Consider the following 25,741-nt stretch of genomic DNA (forward strand, 5'->3'; position numbering starts at 1 on the left):
GGTAAAAATGATCTGGTACGACTTGGATCTCTGCTGCAGGCTCAAGGCTATGCTCTGCCAGTGTATGCATGCCTGCGCTGTGTGTGAATGAATGTGTATACAGTACACGAAAATCAGCCGAGCACCATTCACTGTGTTTTCATGTCAGATAGCTGTAGGTGTACGAGAGTTGTGATGACACAACCGGGCTGGGTAAGTGTACAGCACAGGTCTACCAACTGCGTTGTCCTCTCTTTGTAGAAGAGAGAAAAGTGTTAATATCCAGCGGATGTGGGCTGAGGCATCAAACTGGTTAGGCTGTAGCGGGTCATGCTGAATTTTCTTTGACAGAGCTCAATTCAAGGATCATACATTGGACCGTTTCAGCATCAGAAGATAGTTTCCATCTCATTAATGGCACATAAGCATACAAGGTGAAGCAGGCTTCCTGCTCTGAACAGAGAACGAGCCAGACTGAAAATCTCTGTTTCTAAGGACTTGCAGGAAAAAAGGATAAAAATGGAAAAGCTAGAGAGAGGGTGGGGGGAAAAAGAAGCGGGTGAGGATGGACAAGTGATGAAAGTAATTAAACACTGCCATCTGCTGGTCATGGTGTGAACATGGCTGTGTGATGGCTTGAGTCTGGAGGATTATGCATGTGAGCAGGTGCACCTTTGACCACCTGTTTGCATTGATCCAACCAAAGCAGATGTGACATACAAAGGACATAGCGGCAAGCCAAATTTGACGTAATAATACGAAAAAAACGTCCATCCCTGCTCAGAAAGAGGCAAATTTAATTTGCTGGTTGAGAGAAGAAGGAGCGCTGAGGACGGGGTAATCATTTTGATGCAATCACAATTATGTTAAAAGACACCATCTTCTCCCCACTCTCCTTGGCTCATCTAATCGAAGGCAGCAGCAGCTGCAGCGGCAGAGGAATAAAAGGAAAGACCTTCGATAACTCATAGTTGTACTGGCAGGGTTTTCCAAGCTCAGTTACATTACCTGAGTCATAGTGTATCTTGTATTTCTTCATACTGAAAAAAAAATGTGTATGAGAAGTACTTACTTTGCTGGAGCTGACAAGCTAATGTCTTTATGTGTGGCTCTTCAAATAAGTGTGAGCGAACTGGGAAGACCAACAGTCAGTTTTAAAAGGCTGTATCAGGTGCTTCATGCTTTTGACTATATGAGGATAAGGAGAGTCAAAGCAGGAGAATGACAGGGAGACAACAAGAGACTTTTTTTGCATATTGAAATGTGCACAGCGGTTACAAGGTGAGAGGGAGAGAGTTACAGCCCGTCTGTTTCCGGCATGCATGTAAATGCTCATAGATAGTGACCTGATCTTTCTACAGGGATATGAACAACTCACATGCATCTCAATATTTTGTAAAATATATTCACTGCCCTGGCATACTTTTGTGTCCTTTAAACCTAACAGAATTGCCACACTGAGTATGTGTGCTGTGACCTAAAAATCTATGCCTGTGTGTGCTATAGTGTGTCTTTACCCACATACCCGCAGGGCCCTGACTCCATCTGTCCTCCCACTGAGCTCAGATCCCCAAATAAAGACTTTCATTCCAACATGACAGGGCTTTTCCTGCATAGCGAATTTAAAGGTGGCCATCCTCAAATTCTGCACCGCCTTTACCAAAAAACCTGACCGTGACCTCAATAATAAAACTATTTCAGAACTGTTGTTATAAATCCCCTCTCTGTTGGATGTTACTGCAACAACTGAATCAATCAAATCAGGGTGGTGCGAGGTGAAAAGACAATGGATTTGAATGACATGCTGACTAATGAGCTCTGGCCATTATAGGCATAATTAATATAATTAATAAAAGCTACATTAGGGTAGAAAGACAGAATTGTTGCTAATTACTAGTCAAGTAAATATAAAAAAAAAATTAAAAAGTGAACCAAATATCAACCTCGCTGTCCTTAAATGACTCTCTGCTGAGTCTTTTCACAGAGTTGCATTTAAACAGATGAAGTGCTCTATCAACATTCTTTGTAAGATTTATTGTTTGAAGATTTTTGATAACAGCGCCACCTTGTTATTTGAACAAAAATAATAATTCTCAATAACTTAATGATACTATAATATTCAGTGGAAAGGGTTGTTTGCCTATTTTTGAGCCAGGAAAAACCCTTAATTGCATTTTTACGGTTTAAGACCATTTGTAACAAACTGTTGATGTTAAAATCCCAAATGAATACTATTTAAGGGGAACTTAGTCCATTTTTGAAATGTAAACATTTTATTCTAATGGTCAAAGACAGTCCAAATATATTATTGAACATGAACAACTCTGTCCCAAATCCAAAATACTCTAATTTTGTGATGTCATCAAGTACAAGTCTGGTAATGCTCCAAAGACAATGGATTTGAGAGATGTTATAGATGACAGGAAAAATATAGGGAAATATTCTGAGTATATGAGGACATTTTCAGAACAGAGTACAGCACATCAGAATAAAGCTCATTTGGGTATAGAAAAAATGGTAAAAGGACTATACTTGTACAGTGCTTTTCTAGTCTTTTTGACCACTCAAAATGCTTCCACACTACATGTCACATTCACCCATTCACACACACACATTCAGACACTGGTGGCCAAGGATACCTGACAAGGTGCCACCTGCTACTCAGTAATCATTCATACACACTCGCACTCCGATGACACAGCATCAGGAGCAATTTGGGGTTCAGTATTTTGCCCAAGGATACTTCGACACGTTGCCTGGAGGAGCTGGGGATCGACCCACTGACTTTCCGATTAGAGGACCACCTGCTCTATTTCTGAGCCGCAGCAGCATACACATGAAAACAAAATCTGTGGGACCACAAAATCACTCTCCCATTCATTTTGAGAGACAAAAATTGCACACTTTGCACCACATAATCAGTATGTGTACTATCATTTAGCATGCTTTTGTCTGAATAAACTGTAGGGTGTATCTTTTCGTGTTCACGGAGCTGTAATTAGCATATCACTTCCTGACAGCCTCCTTGCAGGTATGAGATGCGTAACCACAGGTGAGGATTTCGGGGGGGGGGATAAAACATAAAAGGAGCAGAGGACTCTTACACACATTTACACCTTAACTTGAAACAAAAATTGCACAAACTTTCCATTGTATTTGTGTCCCCCCTTCATTGTTAAAATGAAATCTACACCCTTTTCACAAAACCATAGTCAATCCTGCAAACCTCAGATCAACCATCAACTTAAAAATAATTTGAAAAAGATTTAACATCTAGTAACATAAAATCTTATGCATGCACTTAAATTAAAGATTTATTGACCTTACAGAGCTGTCTTGGTTGCTGTGCGCCATTGTTTGTCATGAACGGCATCTTCAGCTGCATTGCATTGTTGGATATTTAGACTGGTGTAGTGTCCATTGTTTGGATACTGTAATATTTCACCGAAACTAGTACAAAAAACATACAAAAAGGGACATAAAAAAAAACCTCACAAACAGTTCTGCGTACTAGATAGCATGTTAGTGTAGAATTTCAGTTGCAGTCTTTAGACTTAATACTCTATGACATTACAAGTTTGAGACTTCTGACTTTGCGAGAGTAGCTCATGTACACATCTTTCTGAAAAAAAAAAAACCCTTGAAAAATATCTGATGAGGAACTCTTAAATGTAAAAGGTTCGAGAGGGGGTTTGTGTTGCCTCTTTGTTATATGCCAAACGACAATGAAATTGAGTGAATTTGAACTGATGCTGACCTCCCCTTTCCCTCTTAATAGATCCTGTACCTCAGTGTCCTAAGTTGACTTATTCCAAACTAATTCTGGGTGTCAGTAAAAAAAAGTACAGATGAGGTCAACCCCTCTTTCTTGTCTTATTCATAAGCTGCCCTTTCATTCCAGCTATAGACCCGCGTCTGTGCCCTGCATTTAAACATCTTGTCTAACCTTTTGTGTCACCGACTGTACATGTTCAGGAGCTGTTGAGGTATTGCGCTCAACATCCTTGCCATTTTCATCATAGTGGCATATGAGGCACAATCGCCCTTCATAAACAAAGTCCTCAGGATGTTTTTTTTCCCCTAATTAAAGATGGAAAAGACTCCACATAGCAGGCAATCTATATTCTCACTGATCCGTCTGTGCTGTTGTGCTGCTTTTACAGATGATGGCACATTCTTGGCAGTGAGATAGAGGGGATGAAAGGTACTCTATGTTCTTTTCTCCAGTCTACTCAAAAAGGAATACTTGTTTACAGTGTGATCAAGATTATTCAGTAAGTGTGAGATGGATATAAATTATTGTGATCACTGAGACACATCTGCATTTCTGTGTGATTAATGTCCTGTCATGTCTGAGTGAAAGAGGCTTTAAGAAACACTGGTGACAGAATAGAAAATGAAGGAGTCTAAACCAATATTCAAAATGACGACATCTGTTTGGCAGAGAGAACAACTTGTCTGCATCCACTATGAAATCAGGACTATCACACAACAGCTTGTTAAAAGACTACTTTGCCGACTTTCAGCCAGCTTTGTATCAAAACAATGTGGAAAGAAAAATCAGAACAAACAGTAAAACTAGCCAGTGATGATCGAATATAAAATCAATATAATGTTCTACTGCATATTTCTCCCTTAAAATGTTTTCAGATACATATTTTAACACTCGGTTTAGCTGTAATACTAAAAGTTTGTGAACAGGAAATGGCGCTATACTGCTCTATACAAAGTGAAAATGGAAGCAAAAAATGTTGATCAAACAGTAAAACTAAGTAGAACAGATCAAGATTCTGTGACTGCATTGCCTATTTCTTGCCTCAAATTTTTTACAAGATCATCGGCTGCCATTGTTTTATACAGACCAGTTCACATTATGTGACCCACCAGCAGGAGTGTTTATTGGTCTGGTATGGCAATATGCATTCTGGCAGTTGTACGGTTTCCACCTATTGACCAGAAGCAAATGCCACAGTCCTTTTCCTCTGTTTTTTTCTTCTGTTTTTCCTTTTCTCTGGCCTTTTAGCACAAATTTTAAAAGTATTTTCCTTTTTCTACTGCAGAGATGCCCTAATTTTAAGTGAGGATCCCCTCTTTATCTGTTACATATTTCTTTAAACAAAAAAATAAATGCAAAAAACTGAATCTAGCTTCAGTATTAAAAGCCTTTTTCTCTATCCGAGGCTTGGTCTGTGCTGTACTCAGGTCTGCCATCCATGCATCCAACTATATAGAGAAGTCCAAGAATGAATAACAGATCAAAGCTGACTTAAGACAAGGAACAGCACCCCAAAACAGATAAATGCAATCATCCAGCACTGCAGAGAAACTCCGTTACTAGAAACAAAGCAGGCATGCACGTGAGTTTTGTGGCTTTTTGTGGATGGAAAGCCAAAAAGAGAGAAAAAGAGAAGTTGAGGTATCAGAAAGACCGCCCCCATTGCATCATCGTATAAAAGGAACATATACATTCCCAATTATATGCACCAAACAACTAAGGAAAGTACATGTGTGCAATACACATAGCCCATTAACCGTCATGCAGACACACAAACTCCTGCAACTGCCACGCCTCATAGCTCAGAACATCAGGTCATTACTATTCTGAGAGGATCCGACCATAGTCTGTCTCTGTGGTAAGTTAGGAATTAAACATGCACCAGCTTCAGGCAAGCACAGAGGGCTGAGCAAAGGGCAATTTGTCTCATTTAACTGCTGCCTGTCTGCCGAAGAGAATCGAATTATGCAGGTCTTTTGCTTTTCTAAAAAGCCGTACTGTTTTACATAAAAACAGAGTCAATGTGATTACTACAGGCCACGGCCTCGCGCAGAGGAACAGGTTCAGAAGAAACTAGAATTTAGTTCTTCTCAAAGCGTCTAAGCCCACAGTGCTGGATAGCTTTTAGTTGTTCATATAAGATGTCAGAGTCGGTTTCACCCAACTGGTTTGATATTTTGTCCTCACAGCAGCAGCAGCAGTGAGACAAAAATAGAAGCTACTTGCAACTTCCAGATATTACCACAAGGGGTCACCCACATGCTGTAAAGTAGCAGTAGTAACGTTATGGACTGAAAACATCAGTAACACTATGAAGTATAGCACATTTTTCATAGACTACGTGCATCCCATTAAAATACACAACAGCACAGCAGTACAAACTGAAGTGAGAGAGGGGGGAAAATACAAGTGACCAAAGAGAAAAAAACTCTTAAGTACTCTGTGATTAAAACTAAACCACCAAGCTTACTGTATGTTAAAAAAATGCACATAAATGTGGGTTTAAAAATTCAAAGTAGAGTATGTATAAAGAAAGGTAATGCATTTTGATTGATCACAGCACTGCAGCAGTACATGTACATTACTTAAAATTACTTAAAATAAATCAAAGTGAAGTTTTCTTTATATAAAAAATATTAATTTCCAACTGCAGCATCAATAAGAACCTCATGTAACCCATATCAAAGCAATCATGTCATCACTCTTAAGAAGGCAACTTGAGCAAAATTACTTCAATGGGAAACTCCCATTTGTAATTACAGATACAATCACAGCATTCCCCTTCAGCTATGTTGTATCATTTAGAGATTAAGTAACTACTTATACTTCTTTGTACTTGGGAATTTGCAGAATAAGTTATACTTCTTACAGCTTGTCTTGTGTTTCCTATGAGAATTATGTCATCTAAACCTTGGCTACTTAGAAAAGTAATCCAGAATTACATATTTATTAAGCATAATTTTCCTGAAAAAGTATGCATGGAGCAGCACAGAAGTAATCCCTCTCAATCAATTCTGAGTAGTGTATGTCGCTGTATTTTTCTGCAGAGATTCTTCCCACAGCCTCTTTTTATTCTTATTTTCTGGGTTTGCAAGGTTTACAGGTGTGTTCCTCAACAGCGCTCAGGTGAGGTTGAATTTTTTTGAAAAGATAGCAACCAGCTGCTGGACCGTAAGCAGCAGGCATCCAAGAGACACAGCTCGAAAAAAAAAAAAAAAAATGCAAATTTTGCAAGACAAAAACGCCAAACAAGAGTGAATCTGTGGTTGGCTTTTACTTTTGCTGGTGGGAGTGTTTACAAATAGTAATCAACATTTTTGTATAGCACACCTTTAAAAAATTATCTTAAGAATATTGGTTCTTATCCAAGTAACTGAACTGGGTAAGGTACAGCTGTGCTCAAAAAAAACAGTCGTGTGCCATTTGTCAATATCTAACAATAAAAGCTAGGTTTGTAACAAATAGCCAATCCCATTCTGTAGACAGAGCCAGATTAGATGATTTAGAGAAAGATATAACTATTGATCCCAGTGAGCAAAAGAGGCAGTATGTAACAAGTCATATTTTTTAGTGGAAAAAAGTCTTCCATTTGGTAAGACTGCTTCTGCTGCCAAGGATGTACTACAGGGGACTGAGGACAGTTTAAATGTGCTGTCAACCTAAATATCACTAAGGTGGATTGGATGAGCTTTATAATGATACAATATAGCACTTTGGGGCTTCTAAAAGGTTTAATATTTATTAAATTAGTAACATATTCTTCAAGGCTGCAGTGACTGATAAAGCAGACAAGTTAATATAAAGCAGGAAATGAAATAAAGTGAACTGGTTAGCTGCTCATACTTGTTAGATGCCTTATTTTGGAGCCAGAGAGGGGAAATGTCTCAAATGCTGCAATATTTGTTATTTTTCTGAAACTATCTATGCTGTGTGGGTCTGATTTAAAATATTATCAGGAAGAAGTAGATTGTTGTATGCTGATGTAACAGTGCTGCAAGGCCTGGAGTCTTAAAAGGGAAATTTGCAGCTTTAATGTAAAGATGCTCTCTATGAGTCAGCTAAATGTCAAAGATCTCCACATATATACGAATACAATCTGGGTTTCATCAAGCATGACAATGGCTGAAGCGCAAATTACAACGGAGTAAATGTGACACATAAATCACACTAGCAATTTCATCCTAAAACAGTCAATTTTAAGGCCTGTTCCTCAGTGGCCTCCAGGGGTACTCTATGTTGTTTTTATCCTACAAGACACTTTCGCATTCACAACACATTTTAATGAGGATGTCTGAAATCAGGACACCAGATCTTGAGCCAACACCAAAAACCACGTCAATGTCCTGACCTTAAGAGACATGATCGCCGAAATGACAAAAAGCTCCCAGCTTTAAGCACACCAAAAAGTTCACCATCAATATATAACCACTAGATGGCAGCAGCGAATCATGTGTATGTAGAAAAGTCAGCTTTGAGTACAAATGAGTGTCAGCAACAGAGAAATAATATGTGAATATGATATGGTGATAATGAAAATAAATTGATTCAGATATAAAACATGTCAGTGTGAAAGCTCATGTAGATACACTGTTTTGAACTGTGGCAGTTATCAAAAATGGTGCAGATAAGAACTCGTCCTGATGCATCACACGTTTCCTAATAATGTTTAATGAATGTGTCTAACATGCACACAATTGATGCAACATGACAAATTTGAATAGAATGATAGTTTAAATATATGGAGGCAGTGTATCCCACATAATCTAAATCATGTGTTTCTTCATGGGCAGAAAACAATGTTAGCCATCTTACATATCAGAGCTGAAAATGTCAGATCATTGCTGATGCATCTACTTAACCCAAAGCTATACTTTTCTCACTGTTATGTTTAAGTAGAGGCCGCTTTAACCCATGTAGCATGTGTCATTATGTGAAAAGGTCACAAGTGGAAAAAAAGAAAAACAGTTACTGTATTTAGATGTCTCTGTGAGCTTTAAGACACAATTGAAATCTAGGTGTGTTCATTAGAGAACCGGCTCAGATTTTCTCTCAAAGAGATATATGTGAGTCTAAAATAGATATGTGCTAAGTGTGGTATATATGCGCGTGCTGAGTGTGGAAGCAGTAAAAGAAAGCTTGCTGACTTACATCGAATTCATTGAGGGCAGCAGCCAGTTCTCCAATGCCAGCATGGCCATGCTTCTCATCAGTAGGCGAGGTGGCCTGTGCAGCACTGGAAATGCCTCCTATGGCCTCCTGTACCTGCTTGAACACGTAGTCTCGGTTGGCACGTGTAGCTGCCACATCTGGGTGGCGCAGGAAGGCCTGTGAGGCCGTGTACAGCATGGTGGCGTTCTTCTTCAGGGCCCCACGTGCAGCTGCCATCTCATCTCGACACTGGGGGTCTTTCAGTTCCTGAAGGGTGACAAAGTAAAAGTCATTTCACAAAGAAAAGCTATAGAGCATGTTTCAAATTTTAAAAAAAACAAACATCCTAAATCAATTATGTAACAGAAAAGAGTGCATTTCTCAAAATGTTTGAGTATTGCATCAAGAACAGAAAAATGACAGGGAATTTTGATGGCATCATTAATTCACACCAGAGAATACACTGATGCCTGTTCAAGAAATTCCAAGTCAAAACATAAGTTCATGTCCCATCTGATGAATTGGTATTGTTCCAACTGCACAACGTTAGGGCAGCATCAGCAGATCAGCAACCCTGCAGCTGGGCGATATTCAGCGCTGTGTTTTGCTCTGGGACAGTTGAGCAGGGTGGAGGCTTGCCAACATGACACTTGTAGGAAAAATCATCTAAAAGCTTTCTGTCACACTGGAGGCCATGCTAGATATTCTAGCACTTTCATGTGTTATCCTCTTGGGTAAAATAAGCGCTGATGTGGATAATTCGCTGATTTACAGTAATAGGATAAATACTGCTGAAAAACAGGAATTTCTTGCATACATTACTTACTGTTCATTTCAGTTAAAAGTCATTATAATGATCAGTGCCATTTATGTTTTGCTTAAATGTTACAAAGTACAGTTTTTATTGCCTATAAGCTGTTATTAAAACCATAAAATACCAATGTGCACTATATAGAAAGAAACTGCTCATAATGTCTTGATAACATCATAATGTCAACTTTAAATATGTTGGAACCAGCAGTGCTGTTTGCAAACCCCATAACTATTAGTTCCATAACTGACTGAGAATAGACTCCTTTCCTGCTACAATAACCAAATCTTCCCAGGAAAATCATTTATCTTGTTTAATAACATCATGGTGTCAGCGGGTTTGTGTTTCTATGGAGGCTAAACTTAAAGAAACAATGTAAAAGAGATAAAACTGCTCATCTTTAAGGAGGAGGCCAATATCTCCTCTGATTTTTGACACTATGTAACTATGTTTACATGCAGAAAATATTCCCTCTTTGACCTTATTCTGAATGACAATATTCCATTGAAGGTGTTTACATTGCTAATAAAAATGAATATTCCACTGATATTCCTATGTAAATGCAGCTGTGCATACTCTGATTCACATGCACTAAAAAGTCGTTTATCACGTCAAAATATAGACAAAACAATACCCCCATTACACACACAAAAATATTAAATAAACTGTATTGAAAAATGGTAATATTCATCAGAGTGATGGGGGGGTACTATACTCCACCATAAATTACATTTTTATGATAATGGTATAATTTTGGAAAAGTCCCTAATGCCACCCCTCCCTCGCCAAAATTGGAAAACTTTGGAGCGTTATTATGCCCCTTCCCAACAAGAAAGCATCATATGATTGATACCAACGGATGCCTTAATATGATATCTGTATCTTCACTTCAGCTTTAAAACTGAGCGCGCTGCAGCGGGTTGTTTGCTTGCTAACTCCTCACCTGCGTCTCTGCCCGTCACACCTGCTGCTTTCACACTTTTTGTCCGGACATTTGGCCTTTTTCTCTCTGCTCCTTCCATACTCTTGTCCTCTCTGCACCCTGGCTTTTCTTTTCGGTCCCCTGATTTTTGGTGAATCATTTTAACTTTGCTAGCCAGGCCGCAGTTTGCCTCTCGTCTTTACATTAGCAGCTCACGTGCATTCTGCGCGTCTCCGACCCAGGCTGTCAGATGGACCACACCATTTCACAGTAAGTACGGGGGTGGCGTATGAGATGACGAGTTGAAATGTGTTTTGATTTTTAAAAAATACAGGCCTACATAATATATATTTATCATGTAAAAACATAAATTATATTGTCAGTGATATAAGTCAGTAAATGCGTTGATGTCCTTGGGCCCATTTAATGTTTTACCAAAGACCATTTCATGGGTCCCCCCTTGGCCTTCGGGTAGGGTCATCATCCCTTTAACCCCCCTGTTGGCAGGCCTGCACATCCTACATGTCTTATTCTGAAAATGTTGCAATCAAAAAAAAGCATTATTTGATATATCCAGAGTATCACATTCAGAATATTGACATATTCAGAATAATAGTGTTCATGTAAACATAGTTTTGTCTTGTCAGACTGTCTGCAGAAGTCAGATTGTGGCTGTATTTGTTTCCAATACACTTCCTTCCTGAGTAGATTAGTTAAAACTTGGTCTGACTTTGAGCCACTAGTGTTCTTGTCCATAATGACACACCTTATTTGCAGTTGTTCAGCAGTATTTTGCTCCGCACTTTAAAAATTACGTTTAGGAATAATCAAGTCTGAGAGAGCCGGAGTACCGACACTTGTAGGAGCGTTCTCCTGCGGGAACTCTCTGTATCTGAATGTGATACGAGTCAGAAGTGGTTTACTTTGTCTGAGAAAGACAAAGCAGGAGACAGGGGGCTTCCAGTTACCTGCTGTCTGCGGGCTGCCACATAGTTAAGCTTCACCATCTCCTTCCCAAACTCCTTGAAGCGGTTGGCAAGGTCCTGCTCATTGGTGGCATTCTTTACTCCCTCCAGGGCCTCCTCCACCTGTAATACATAAATAATACTTTATCTTCCAAAAATTCTGTGTATGCGGCTGATAACTACATTGATCTATATAGTTTAATTCAGTAATAAACCTTAAACTATAAATGACACGACACACATTTAAACACTAATAGAACACTGTGTAATTGCAACTGGGTTTAAAAAGACAATAACCATTTAGTTGTGCAATTTAATGGGTCTCACTTCAGCAATCTCCATCCTTTTTTGCTGGTACATTCTGATTCTCAACTCCTTTCTATCCTTAATGAAAGTGACGCACAAGATGTAATGGAAAAGAGAGAAGAGAGAGAGATAACTTTTAAGTGGCCTTTGATGGCAGGGCTTATACTGGCTAGAGTTAAGCCCCTCTGTGGGCCTCAAGAATGAAGCTTGGAAAAAAAGCACTCAGAGTGTGTGTGTGTGTGAGTGTGTGTGCGTTAGTGTGTGTGTGTGTTTGTGAGAGACGGACAAAGTGAGTGAATGAAGGCGCATGGAGGCCTGAGTTGGTTTCAGATTATTCCAATTGCATATCATTATTTCTAGCACCCTGTATTAACTTCTCTTTGAAAGGCCTGAGCCATTTTCACAATAAAGGACTGAGAAACCTTCGTTCTAGAAATCACTCTACAGTCAGCGAGTGGGATGGCTACGTGGAGTTAATCACACCAGGGCTCTATGGTATGATATTAATACAGTACAATCAGACGTGTGCTCCCAGGACACTCCTCCACGCCTCGTCTATATGCTAATATGTGCAGAGGTTGTGATAAAAGCATACATTGCTTCAGTGGACTATAGTACACCAGGACGTTCTTTCTTTAACATCTGATCTCACATCGGCTTTATCAATGCACTTGATGCTATCACTTGCAAAACGATTTGGCAACTCTGTCTTTTTACAGCTTTTTTGATATACTGATATAAGCTTCTGACTTCTTACCTTGACCTGCATTAACTCTAATGCACATAAGCAATATGCACCACACCATGGCTTCATAACTCGATGAGGTCACAGGGTCATATAAATCACCTAACACAGTGCTGAACTACTGCTTAAGAAGTACACTTTTATCTCTGGCAGAGGGACATCATATTTTCTTAAGACACCTGCGGGATGATCTGGGCTGACGTCACTGTACCTGCATCCAGAGGTTAACGTGGGGGGAAGTTTTAAAGCTAGATTGAGTATACTGGTACCATATGAAAGTAGAAGACCTACTAAAGCGATTCGCACATCATGCTAGTTTGTCACGAGATAAGCTAAATGCCACTCCAAATATAGGCTAGATATTCAAATGAAAATGGGTTATATGGGTACTCGCGAGTCTCCCCTTTATAGACATCTCCACTTTACGTTAATCCAATACAGTTAGGAGCAAAACCCATGCAGCTTTTGGCATGCAGCACAGATGTGGTATTTTTGCCTATTCTATTTGAATATTTCTGCATATTGTGCTCCCTAAACAGTATTGGAATTGCATAAATTGGATATGACTGGAAAGCTCAGACTCTTGTGAATTTAATGAGTCCAGTTTTATTGATGATGTTACTGAAAATAGCAGCTATTTAACTGTAGTGAGGCCATTTTTTACACAGACATCACGTACAAAATGACCTGTTGTGACCTCTAGGATAATCACAGCCTCATGAAACTTTACAGCCACGAACTAGAGGCCCTGCGCATTCAGATGACATATAGCTTCCATAGGTATATTGACAATAAGGGGGTTTCTTACAAGTTTCAAGAACAGAAGTGCTTGCCATCCAATCGCTGAAAAATGCAATTCTTACAGAAATCTACAGTGATTTGACACCAAATCACAGCTGGGAATTAATGGTGTTCCTCAAGGTCTTGGTGTATAAATACGGTATTTTCGAGGGGTTTTTGACCATTCTTTATTAATTCTTAAGCAAAAAAAACTGCTTAAATTTAGCACTGAAGCTGTGTTTCACTTGGTATCAGCCCCAACATTTCTGCAACAACTTCAGAGACATAAATGAGCAGGGGAATGGTCATCATACACCCTCATCGTAATGTTCTAAGACCTTATACACACCTAATTTTAAAGTTTGATCCAAACAAAACATAATATTTATTGCAGATTTCTGACTGGCAAAACGTGACACACAGCGCTGAGCTGCATCTCAAATTAATCTTCATGTTCCCTTGTTCAGATGATGTGTACCATGTCTATGTGGCATCTACTGTTGACCTGCTATCTCCCTGTAAAGATCCCCTGCCCCCCCTAAAAAAGATTGTCAGGGTTGTCAGAGGGTTAACACAGGGTGATGACCGCACTTACAATTTTAAGATGTGCCAGCAGCCTCATGACATCAGCCATGTCAGCAAGGATGAGCAGGCGGGTGACAGCAGAGAGCAGGGCGCGGGCAGCCCTCACCATGGTGCCACGTTTCACAGAGGAACACGGGTCATCTGCAAATTCTGAGGAGGCAATGCGCATCGTCTCCCCTGCAAGAGCGAAGGGAGAAAACTGTGAGTGGAAGAGAATTACATCATTATATTTTATCTTAAAGTGGGCAATATGTCATCATCTGTGTGTGTGCATACCATAAACCCATTTTTTAATGTGTATATAAACACCAGTTGAAGAAAAAGTAAGCTACTATAGTATAAATACATTAATATGACTGATTGTTCCTTGAATCTGTGTCTGCATTGTATATAACCCATTTAGACCCACTACTAACTTCCTTCATCTGATTTAGAGCTCATAAAACTGTGTTGTTTGTCAAGAAACAGATCCGAATTTCACTTCAAAGAAGCCCAAGTTTTCTCAAACCCACACAAGCACGGAAATCAATGAGCTTGTAACCTAGAAGCCTTAAATCGTTATAACTGGTGAGCTGTTCTTCTACATAATGTGCTGCAAAGTGGTTTAGTCATGACCTCCCTTCACCCATTTCATCTTAGATCAAGTAACATTGCAGAAAGTATCAGTTCATCCATGTCCACAAGCAAAACCCAACCCTCACAGCTCTAACCATGAAGACAAACTGCATATGTAGTTAATGGTTTTTTGGTGTTTTTCCAACACTGAAATATAATTTTGAAGTTTGTTTGCCAGTATTGTTGAGAACATAGGCGATTTTCCAATTAATGATGCTAAAGGCTTCCTGCTGGGTCAGTAGCAAAGTGGCAGCGGGTCAACACTGGCTGTACCAGTTCTCAAAATTAAAGCAACAACTCTCTAGTTCACCATGCTTTACTCACCAAAAATCTTAGGCTATCTTGCTTTCATCGGGGTGTGCCAGTGCCAGCTCTCTCAGCATAAATTAAACATATTGAGCAAATGTTTGTCCTGTGGTGATGTTATCTGTTCAGTATAAACAGCCCTAAAACAGCCCAAAAAACTGTACAGAAAGTACAACTACAGCTTCGTAGTTGCATGCCTCTGCGAACGACTCAAGTTTCACTTACAGTTTACATACACGTCTGCGAAAACATGGATGCTTTACACAGTTCTTCAACCCAGTAGAACAAAAGATCTATACAATCAGCAGAGGTTATTGGTGGACACACAAGATTAGTGTCACCAATTTAGTATCAGATCTAATGTCTCACCCTCTGCCCCTGGGTTATGGTGTTGAGCGAAGGCCAGAAAGTTCTCTTTTGCAGGGAATGATGATGTCACAGTAAGGCTGACCTTTGAGCTTGTGGATATAAAATGCCATCACTTAATAATTTTATTTTTTTTATCCTATGTGTGAAATGTTGTCATGATTTGCTAATGAATTCTTGAGTTACAGCCAAAAACATGTTGCGTGAGGTCCCAGTGACCTTGACCTTTAACCACAACAATCTAATCAGTTCATCCTTATCCCAAGGTGGACGTTTGAGCCAAACTTGAAGAAATTCCCTCTGGGTGCTCTTGAGAGTCGTGTTCCCAAGAATAAGACAGATGATGTCACAGTGGCCTTGATCGGTGCCATCAGTGTGTTCAGTTCATCATTGAATACAAGTCGACGTTAGTGCCAATTTTTAAGACTTTTCCTCAAGGTGCTCTCAAGACATTGTGTTCATGAGAATGAGACTAACGAGGTCACAGAAACATTGATGTTTGATGTATGACCACCAAAATCTCGTCACTTTATTGTTGAGTACTAGTGGGCGTTTGTGCAAAATTTTAAGAAATTCCTTGAAGGTGTTTCTTAGATATTGTGTTTATTAGAATGGGACAGACCACTTGAAAACATAATTTATCTATCACCAGAGCAGAGGTGATAGAGGCAAGGACTTACAATCAGCAACACAACACAGATTGGAATTCTTCCCCACACACATATTGTGATTGGATCAGGTTTTTTTCTGAATATACAATGTATATTATGTGGATGTGTTTGTTACAACAGTGTTCATCAGAGGGATAAATGGTCACTTTTTGTATAGTCTTTTTCATGACCGCTGGAGGGCGACCTTACAAATGTTTGTTTTTTTGTAAATGAGTTTTATTTGTTTTTATGTCATTCTGGTGATTGTTCATAGCTTGAGGATTCAAGACAATTTTTCATGAAACAGACAATAAAGTATCATCTCATGCCATCTCATCTTTAAAATGCTGAGGAAATAAAGCCAGATGTCCTATGGTGGGGTTATGAACACAGTATAAATGGCTGTAAACGGACAAAAAAAAACTAAGCACAGAAAATGCACCTGACATACAAACACATGGCAAAAAGTCAAACACAGACTGTTGCTGGTAGTGTCACAAGTCTGTCTGGTCCAGCGATGAGGTAGTAAAGAGTGACAGTACAAAGAGCCTGATTAACAAACCCCTCTGTGGTCTGAAATCAGCATCTATAATTTAATCATGACAAGATAAAGGGGTTTGGGGGATGATGAAGTCATGATGACTCAGGTCAGATGAGGCAGTGACAAATTCAACAGTATTTTACAATTCACAATGACCTTAAGGAGGCCGATGATGCCATTTGGGGACACCTCTAACTGCCGCTTGTAAAAATGAGATATTCATTTAAAGTCTGCTGAACACAGTCAACAGCCTATTTCTGACCTCATATTTCCAGTGTTATTATCATAAAAGAGTTTTCTCTGACATGTAATTATATCCAACCTTGAAAAAAAAAGTGTGTGAAGAGAGAATGAAGAGTGTCCCATCAGCAGCCCAATTCTATGCTGAAGAGCTTTTGAGCATGCCCATCTTTTCATAATGGCAGTAAAAGGTTAAGAGATGTGCAGCATTAACTTTTATCTCCCATTCTAGTGTTGGTCAGCCAAAGTTTTTTCCTGGGAAAGGTAGGTGCTGAGTGTGATTCATTACCTTTTTCAAAGGGCACAGCCTCACCATCAAAAGAATCAGAAAGGGCAGTGTAATTATTCATGAGCACAAATAAGACAGAATTAAAATGTGCTACATAAGTCAAAACATGCCTTCTAGATACAGAATGTCCTCCATAAACTTTTTTAACTCAGCATCCTTTGGTTTTGGATCGCATGCCAAACAGGTGGGAAGATTGATCTTGTCCTTTTTGATGTCAGCTGTGGTGATGACCTGTATGGCAACAGTCTATTTCACGCCTCAAAAGAGCTGAGTGCCGACGCATTCAAGTCAGTGTTCAACAGCGGCAACGGCCAAGTGGAGCTGACAGTGCAGGATGAGGAATACGGCTCAACACAACATACTGTCCGCAAGCTCCATTTGCTCTTTTTGCTGATGTAGTTATTGAACGGGGAATCCAATTCCATTCTGGGGACAAACATCTGATACACATAAAGGCTCACTGACTTGCTCTCAGCACAGGAAAAAAAACTTTGGAAACTGTGACAATCCCCCGTCAGAGCAAGAGCTCCCCAAAAGATTGAGCATGATTTGCTGAAGTGAAGATTTATGTCCATGCAGAAGTTTCATTGTTAGTGAGATTTCCAAATTGTCGCTAATGAGAATGGGCTTCTGTAAAAATTCAGCGAGGCTCCCCACCATCACAGACAGTCGAAGCTTTAACGATGCATGACTTTAGGGTAAACAACCCCAGAATTAGGCTCATTACATTCATGAAGCTGCGTGCACCAAGTGAAGCCCCAAACTAATGGCTACTAATCTGTTATATCTAATGGATTTGCCTTGCCACTCTTAACTCCACATCTGTCTAAAGCACACAATTTTTGACAGCTGACTTAATACATTCTCCAAACGCTACACTTACAGCCATTACCCTCCCTGTGTATAGCCTTCAAAGCTTGAAAAAGATGTTGGCACGACAGCCCTTTCACAGGAAACGGTGCCAGCAGTGCTAATCATTTCAGCTGGAAATGATGCTGAGTTGAGATCCACTCAACAATATCTGTAGAATCTGCATAATTCCATGTTGAAAATGCAGTAGTTAGGAAGCTATTCTGAGGCTGCAGCTACTGCATACCTCAACATGAGGTATTTATTAACAGTGCCATGACCACAACTAACTCCTGTTCATACTTTAAGTCATATTACTTCAATGTTCCATACTTTGTTGTTATGGCTGAAGCTTCAGTTTATATCATGATTTTAGCATGGGACTTTGTTTCTTGTTGATATATCATATCTGCACTGTACACATATTAAGTGGGCAGTGAGGAGAAGCACAGTACAAACAGCCTTATTATTGTGATGCGATGCTTAAGCTCTGACTCATCAATGTGATTACAACCTTTGCAGAAGTTGTTTGTATTTTTAGGCTGTTTCACTGAGTTATATAAAAGTGTTGATGTTTCTGTGTCTACCTTATGGACATTGTATCTCACAGTAATTTTCTGATTATATGACTTTCGTCCTGCAATAAAAGAGTCTTCGGATTGCACTGACAATTACAAGCTAAAAATAACTAGAAACCTAGACCTTCTAGACCTGTAAACTAGACCTCTGACAAGGCCAAATGTGCAATCTTACAATGTTGAAGGTGCATATGACACACAGAACATTAATATAGCAGCAAAAAACTATTTGCTATGTGAAGACGTATTGGTGTAATGGCATTCTAAGCAAAAACTGACGTAAGGCTTCCTCTGTGTGTGCTGTTGTATTACTTTTAGAGCTGAACTAACGTGGCATCAATAGCAGTATGTCAGTTTAGTCTTTATGTAGCATCGACACTGTTTAGAGACCTACGTACGTCATGTTGCATGTGGAAAGGTTTTTAGAGGGCCTAGGAAGAAGAGCATTTTGAAGCTTAAACATACCACAATTTGAATTTACTAATTTGACAGCATTAGAAACATTACTGGAAAGCTATAGCATGATACAACAATGTCCAAACAAATTCAAACAATGAATAATGGAGCCACACTTTAAAAGTGTGTACTTTCAAAAGTTATTTAGAAAAAAATTGTCAGACAGAAGACAAGGCCTTTGGACATGGCTACATAAGTACCAAGGGGACTCCAGTCCAAGGGGACTGACTACAAGTGGGCAGCCCTGGACTGATGATGGATGATCCTCTGGAAAGTTTAGAAACAACCCACAGTCACACACCACCACAGTACTACAGATAGAGTATGTGAGTCAAATATTGTTCTATGAAGGAAAAAGCAATAATATAATATTGCTGAGAGTTGGAAGGAATTACTTCTGTAAATGCCCAAAGGAAAAGCAGGTAAACTGCGCACTGACAGTTATTTGACCAGCATCAAAGCAAGGCTATGATACAATAGTATCTGCAAATTAACATTCACCGAGCTCACCTTGCTTACGGACATCTTCCACAGCGGCAATGAGCTCCTCCTTGAGGTCCTGGCTGTCTTTGGCGATCTGCTCACCCTTTTCCAGAAAGTTCTGGGTAGCCTGCTCGACAGACACTGCCAGGACATGGGCCTTCTTGGAGCGGCCCTTCTTCTTACTGGATGGCCCTTTGTTACTGGTGTTCACCAGGGTAGTCACCTGGAAAAGACAATAGGTCATTACGTTTGGTTGACTAACATTAACAGTATATAAAACATATGGACAAGTGTGACAAACTGCAGCTTTTGTGCATTTCTAATCGCAACACCGTTGTCCTTGTTTTGGAGGTTATGGCACATTGCCATTGTGAAGATCAGTCACTAATATTCAGAGCAAATAGAACTTTGATAGGAATAACACTTCAACTGAAGAAATGACACAAATGTTGGTACATATTGAATTATTTACTTATTTTCAGTTCTTTTCAGTGCAGAATAATGTTGTCTAAAAGATTAAAAATTGCTCCAAGTTTATTACCTGCTGTATGGTTTATAATGTCAACAGCTGAGAGTAAATGAACAAAAGGATTACTAGAAAATCATATAAATCATATAATATATTAAACTAGTTAAAAAATAAAATGTTAGAAATGCTATTATAGCTACAAGCACATGCTTAATTTCACATAGCATAAATCAGGTGCAAAGCCTCATCTCAGACAGGTCTCACTAAAAAAATACTTATCCCTCAGTTTAAAAAGGAGTGCTGTAAAATACAGTCGGCCCATTGAGCTGTCCTTCTCACTGTAAAAAAAAAATGTAACTGAAATGAGCCTCAGGCAACAATTCCTTTGATCTCAGCCCTTTTGGATAGGCTACACTGCACAGAATCAATAGGATGATGTGTTACTGAATCCTACAAAATGAGCCCTTGATCTAACTGTATTGGTACAGTCAGCCTTTTGCAATAGTATGTTGTGCATAAGAAATGTAATAAGATACTTTCCATTAAGAAAGCTTCTTGTACAGTCAAGAAACCTCTTTGTATTGAACTACTGATTTCTCACCACAGTAGACAGTCAGTAAAGAAGATGACATACTCTACTGAGACATACAAAAACAAGGTGTTGTTTCATGTTATCGATGCCATGAGTCTCACAAGAAAAAACTGGAAATATGGCCTGGGGGATGTATGCTTTCTCTGTGCACCAGCCAACTTGCACTTACAGTTAACATCCACACCTGTGACAACATGGATACGTCACACACATCTTTCCCCGGCAGCACAGAAGATTTGTACAATCAGCACAGTTTCAGGGTGGGCTCCAAAGATTAGTGTCACTAAATCAGTATCTGACCAAATGTCTCCTCTTCTCTTCCTGAGTTATGGCCAGACGAAGTGTTTTTTGCAAAGCTGACCTTTTGGATATAAAATGTCATCACTTCATCATAATATACAATTAAACATCTGTGTGAAATTCTGTCATAATTAGCATAATCATTTTTGAGTAAGGGCAAAAAAAACTTGTCACAGTTACCTTTGACCAAATTCTAATAAGTATATGTTTTAGTCAAAGTAGACATTTGTGGCAAATTTGAGGGTATTCCCTGAAGGTGTTCTTGCAATATTACTTTCAAGAGAATGAGACAGACGTCATGTCACAGTGGCTCTTGACCACCAAACTCAGTTCATCATTGAGCCCAGGTGAACATTTGTGCCAAATTTGAAGACATTCTCCACGTGTCCTTAAGATATTGCTTTCACAAGTATGAGACAGATACAAGGTCTAACTGACCTTGACCTTTGACCACTAAAGTCTCAATCAGTTTATCCTTGAGTCCAAGTGAATGTTTGTGCCAAATTTGAAGTAATTCCCTCATGGGGTTCTTGAGATATCAAGTTCAACAGAATTGGACAGACATCCTGAAAACATAACCCCTCCAGCCACAGCTACCATCAGTGCAGAGGCATAAAAATCACAAGGAACAGGCATCTTCCCTACAAGCTAAAAGCTTTTAGCTAATCAGCAAACCTATGGCAGTCTCAAGAACATGCAAGCCTCAGGGTTGAGAAATATCTCTCCAGCACTTGAAGTTAATCAGGACACGCACCGATTAAGTGTGTTTAGTTTTGGCTTCTTCAACAAAAATAATGTGAGAGAAAAGCTTTCAAACGAACCATATCAATTAAACTGAGCTATGATGAAAGTGTCATAATCATCAAACCAAAATGATGGCCTCATCTGAAAGGGTACTTTAAATGTAATTAACAGGAAGCTATGAAACAAGCAATACACTAAACTCACTCAGGCTACAGGACAGGCAACAGAAGAGCAGCAATCGTTGCTGTCTGTCAATAATTCATTAAAGGGTGGGATTTTTTTCACCGCTTGTATACTGTTGACATCGTTGCTGAACACAATGGCACATGTCTGTCTGAGGCCAGTGAGGAAGCACATGGACAGAATTGCTCATTACACACTCCAGTCAGATTGTGCTGTAGGAGTATCAGTCTGACAGCAGACGAACCTGCACAATGGGGTGATATGATTAGTTTGTGGAATATATCAGAGGCTTCCACTCGAAAAGCTGCTAAGAGCAAAGTTATGTCCTGTCTAGGCTGCATTACTTAGGGGCTTCTAGACTGGAATAAAAACTTTAATGATGTATGCCCTTGCTCGGGATGGATCCAGAAATAGTCGAGTTGATATGAGACTGAGTTAACCTTTCCAGTCATTTTAAAGCCTTTTTTTTGGCGAAAAAGTAATTCATAATTTAATGACATTATTATTATTTTAAGCATCTGTATTCAAAGCCGCCCTGGTGACTAACTTTGATACATATGTTTACCGTCAGCTCATCCGCTCAACATCACCTCACATGGCTGAACGAGTGCTCATTATGAAGTGCGGCGGTGTGTTTATTTCAATCTAAGTTTGTGCAATCAATAACTCATCATTATATTTACACATGAAAGCACACACAAACTCCCTCCATCTCACACACAGACACACAAGCGCTCATATGCTGGCTGCCCACATGAAAGCGTAGATCTGCCACCACTGACAGACACACACAGACTCCGTATTCTTTCAAGTTCTACCTCATGAATTTTTGTGATTGTTGTTCAGCAGGTATATCGACAGCACACTAATGTGTCCAGGTGGATTCAAGACTGTAGAAGCCAGTGACGTAGAAATGTGCCTGCTGTCTTTGCAGGTCTATTATTTTTTACATTACAGTAGCCTATATTCTTTACTGTTATTTTGATTAACATGACTTCGTGCTAAAGCCTAAAACAGTCTTTTCTATCATGTTGCAGAGTCTGAGAAAAGTGATGCACCTGGTAATGAGGACAGGAAATACTAATTTCTGATGGGCTGTCAAGTGTTGTTTTAAAACATAAATCAGGACACCAGATATAAGCAGCTGGTTCACAGTTAAGCCACATATCTTTGTCAGTGCGCTAGTTTCATAAAGTAAGGAAAACAAAGCAATTCTTATTTTCAGGTGATTAGAGACTAATAAAAAACATTGTTAAGAATATTATATACCATTTCTGCCAATAGATGCAGATCCTAATGTAAATCCTAATACATCCTAGATGTAAATCCTAAGCATTGGACCTTCAAATTTTGCCCCTAACAAATACTCCCTGTATCATAATTAAAATAAATAAATAATAATAATAATAATAATGATGATGACACAAAACTATACTAAAACAAACATTTAAAAAAATGATTTGTACCTTATTTGACAGGACAGCACTAGAGTAAAATGAGCAGATAGAGAGGATGACATGCAGCAAACGGCCGGGGCCGGAGTGGAAACTGCAACCACTGTGGTAAGGACACAGCTATTGTACACTGGGTGCCTGCTCTACCAGGTGAGCTTTCAGGTGCCACACAGAACTAAACATTTTTAAAGAATAAAAACTAAACTTAAATGAGAAGCCCAATCTCAAAACAAACTTTAACTAAACTGAATTAAAATAAAAATTAAAAATGAAACAAAAAATTAATTAAAATCCAAAACTATGATAACTTTAGATCAGGTACAGTCATTGAAAAGGAAAGAAGGCTATCTGGTGAAGCCGATCAATGAAGGAGGAGGCAAAGGCAGGGTGTGAGTTTAACAACAATGAAATGTTGGTTTTGGACACACACACTGTCTGGAGTTTGTGGGGCACTAACACAAGAAATTGCCTTCAACAACGAGTAAGCTCCCTTCATTGCCTTCTTCAGCTCACTGTGGTGCATTAACGTCATTAAACAGAATACTTGCCTAACTCTTGCTAGAAAGAAATAGCATTGTATTCCACAAGTACCAGGTCGTCAGTCGAAGAGAATAAAAGGCACTGAACATTAAGCTCAGTTTTACACAGAACTATCTCGCAAGGATCAGATTGTATGTTTGCAGAACAACTTAAATGTGCCACAGAACAATTGGATACAAGTTTTAATCCACGTGTGGTTAAGTGTTTGATATGTTTTCATCAATGATCATGTTGCGCTTCATAAAATCCCATTAAGGTTCACTGCTCAGAAGTGGAAACTGGGGAGGCCATGGAAGGCATCTGACTTCATTGCAGTGTAAATGAAAACATAATTGAATTTGTTTGGCATTGTGCATGGTGGCAGTAACATCACATGGAAATATTGTTTGCAGTGCACCTGGTCCTTTAAAATGGCATGATATCCTTTAGCTGTTTTTTTAATCAAGCAGAGCAATAATTGGATTTAATGACATCCATTAGTTGGCTGCCCATACCATTACACAGTAGATTCACTGCCAACAGCTGGCAACAGACACTCTGGATTACAGGCAGCACTGTAAATATGTCTGTAGGAATAGGGATGAAAGATAAGTCATTGCACCACATCGCTGTTATTTAGATGCTAGATGTTTAGGGTTCTGAGTCCATTATACTGGCTCAATAGATGTTTACCCTAATTTCTCAACACGTGACTGGTTCCGAATTATAAAATGAGATGATTTTTGAAATAAAAAGAGCTTAAATATATGTCCTTTGAGAGAGTTAAGAGGTTAATTTAGTTCTCTACAGCACCAGGGATTCTCTTACTTTTGAGGCAGATAGAGTCATTACATTAAACAATGTCGAAGAAAAGGAATTGTGGGCAAACATAACTGCAAACTTCTGGTGCCTTCTGTTGCAGCCTCTGTCTCCCTCAGATATGTTAGCTGAGAGATTAGTGGTCAAGTGTAAGGATTTCTCTTTCATCTTGCCTGAACCTCAGAGTTAATGAGACCTTAAATTTTTCTGCCTGCACCATGCCTTCTGCAACTCTTCCATGGAACAGAGGATGAGAACATACTGAGTAACGGGTTTGCATGATTCATCTGCACTTCAAATGCTCATTTATTTATTAACACAGGACTGGGCCTGTGGAATACCCAGATAAGGCCCCTGCATGTGCCATGTAGCTTTCCAAAGGGACTGACTTCGTCAAGTCGAAGCTTGTTGACGTTTTGTTCTGCAACAGTGCCTTTAAAAAAAGCTTGATGTATATTTAATTATGCCCACAATAACATCACAGCATGCACTCAGGCTGATTCAATTTATCCACCTTCATACAGATTTAACTGTGCTATTTTTATGAACATATCTTGCTGTGTCTGCACACAGATGCCAGGCTGCATATCCTCAGAATGGGCTTTAAGGACCCATAGTGGAAAGAGAAAATAACATTAACACTTCATGATAAATTAACTTTTAAAGCAGTTTCAAACTGATACAAGCCCTTGACACGGCAGATATTTTGGCTTTTCATGGCAGGAAAAGCACAGGTGTTACTAATAACATTAACAATGGCTCTGTTATTCAAGTGTCCCAACAAGCACTGTGTGATAGTGAGCCAGCATGCACAATACCAGGACCCTGAAGCCGAAGCTATCATTTAATTTTAATATTTATACTACTGTGACACAGAGTTGGATTTAGAGTTCCCATGGCGCAGAGCCGCGCTTCCAATAAGCCTCTCCTCCAACACTACAAATAAACTACATTTAGTATATGGGAAACAAACAGCATGCTCCTGGATCAAAGTCCAAAGTAAGTATAACCCATCCACTTCTTCTCCTGCCTGCTCTATGCAGATGTTCTCGCTTTTTTTATTACAGCAGTTTCCCAGAGCATCAGCAAATGCCGCCACCCAGAGTGCCTAATGCCACCACTTGAGGGTGTCTCTGTGCATCGCCAATAGGGCCACTGACCAAACGTCAGGATTCGACGACCGAAGAGTGAGACCAGGACAATTAGCCACTGTAAAAACTAATATCCCAAACAACAACCCAAAATGAGGCTTACCGCAGCACATCAGCACAT

At 39.4% G+C, this 25,741-nt stretch overlaps 1 protein-coding gene across 1 annotated transcript in view; it reads right to left on the bottom strand.

The window, feature by feature from the left end:
* Positions 1-25,741, bottom strand: part of ctnna2 (catenin (cadherin-associated protein), alpha 2) — a 393,607-nt gene that overhangs the window by 309,590 nt on the left and 58,276 nt on the right. Inside the window, exons 3-6 of the mRNA XM_042485341.2 lie at positions 19,417-19,612; positions 14,027-14,193; positions 11,604-11,723; positions 8,903-9,169 (exon numbers count right to left, since the gene is read on the bottom strand). Coding sequence (XP_042341275.1) covers positions 8,903-9,169; positions 11,604-11,723; positions 14,027-14,193; positions 19,417-19,612 — 750 coding nt within the window. The remainder of the gene's footprint in view (positions 1-8,902; positions 9,170-11,603; positions 11,724-14,026; positions 14,194-19,416; positions 19,613-25,741) is intronic.

Source organism: Plectropomus leopardus, chromosome 3 (assembly GCF_026936395.1).
Source record: "Plectropomus leopardus strain MGB_pleo_1.0 chromosome 3, ASM2693639v1, whole genome shotgun sequence".
Classification (NCBI taxonomy): Eukaryota; Metazoa; Chordata; class Actinopteri; order Perciformes; family Serranidae; genus Plectropomus; species Plectropomus leopardus.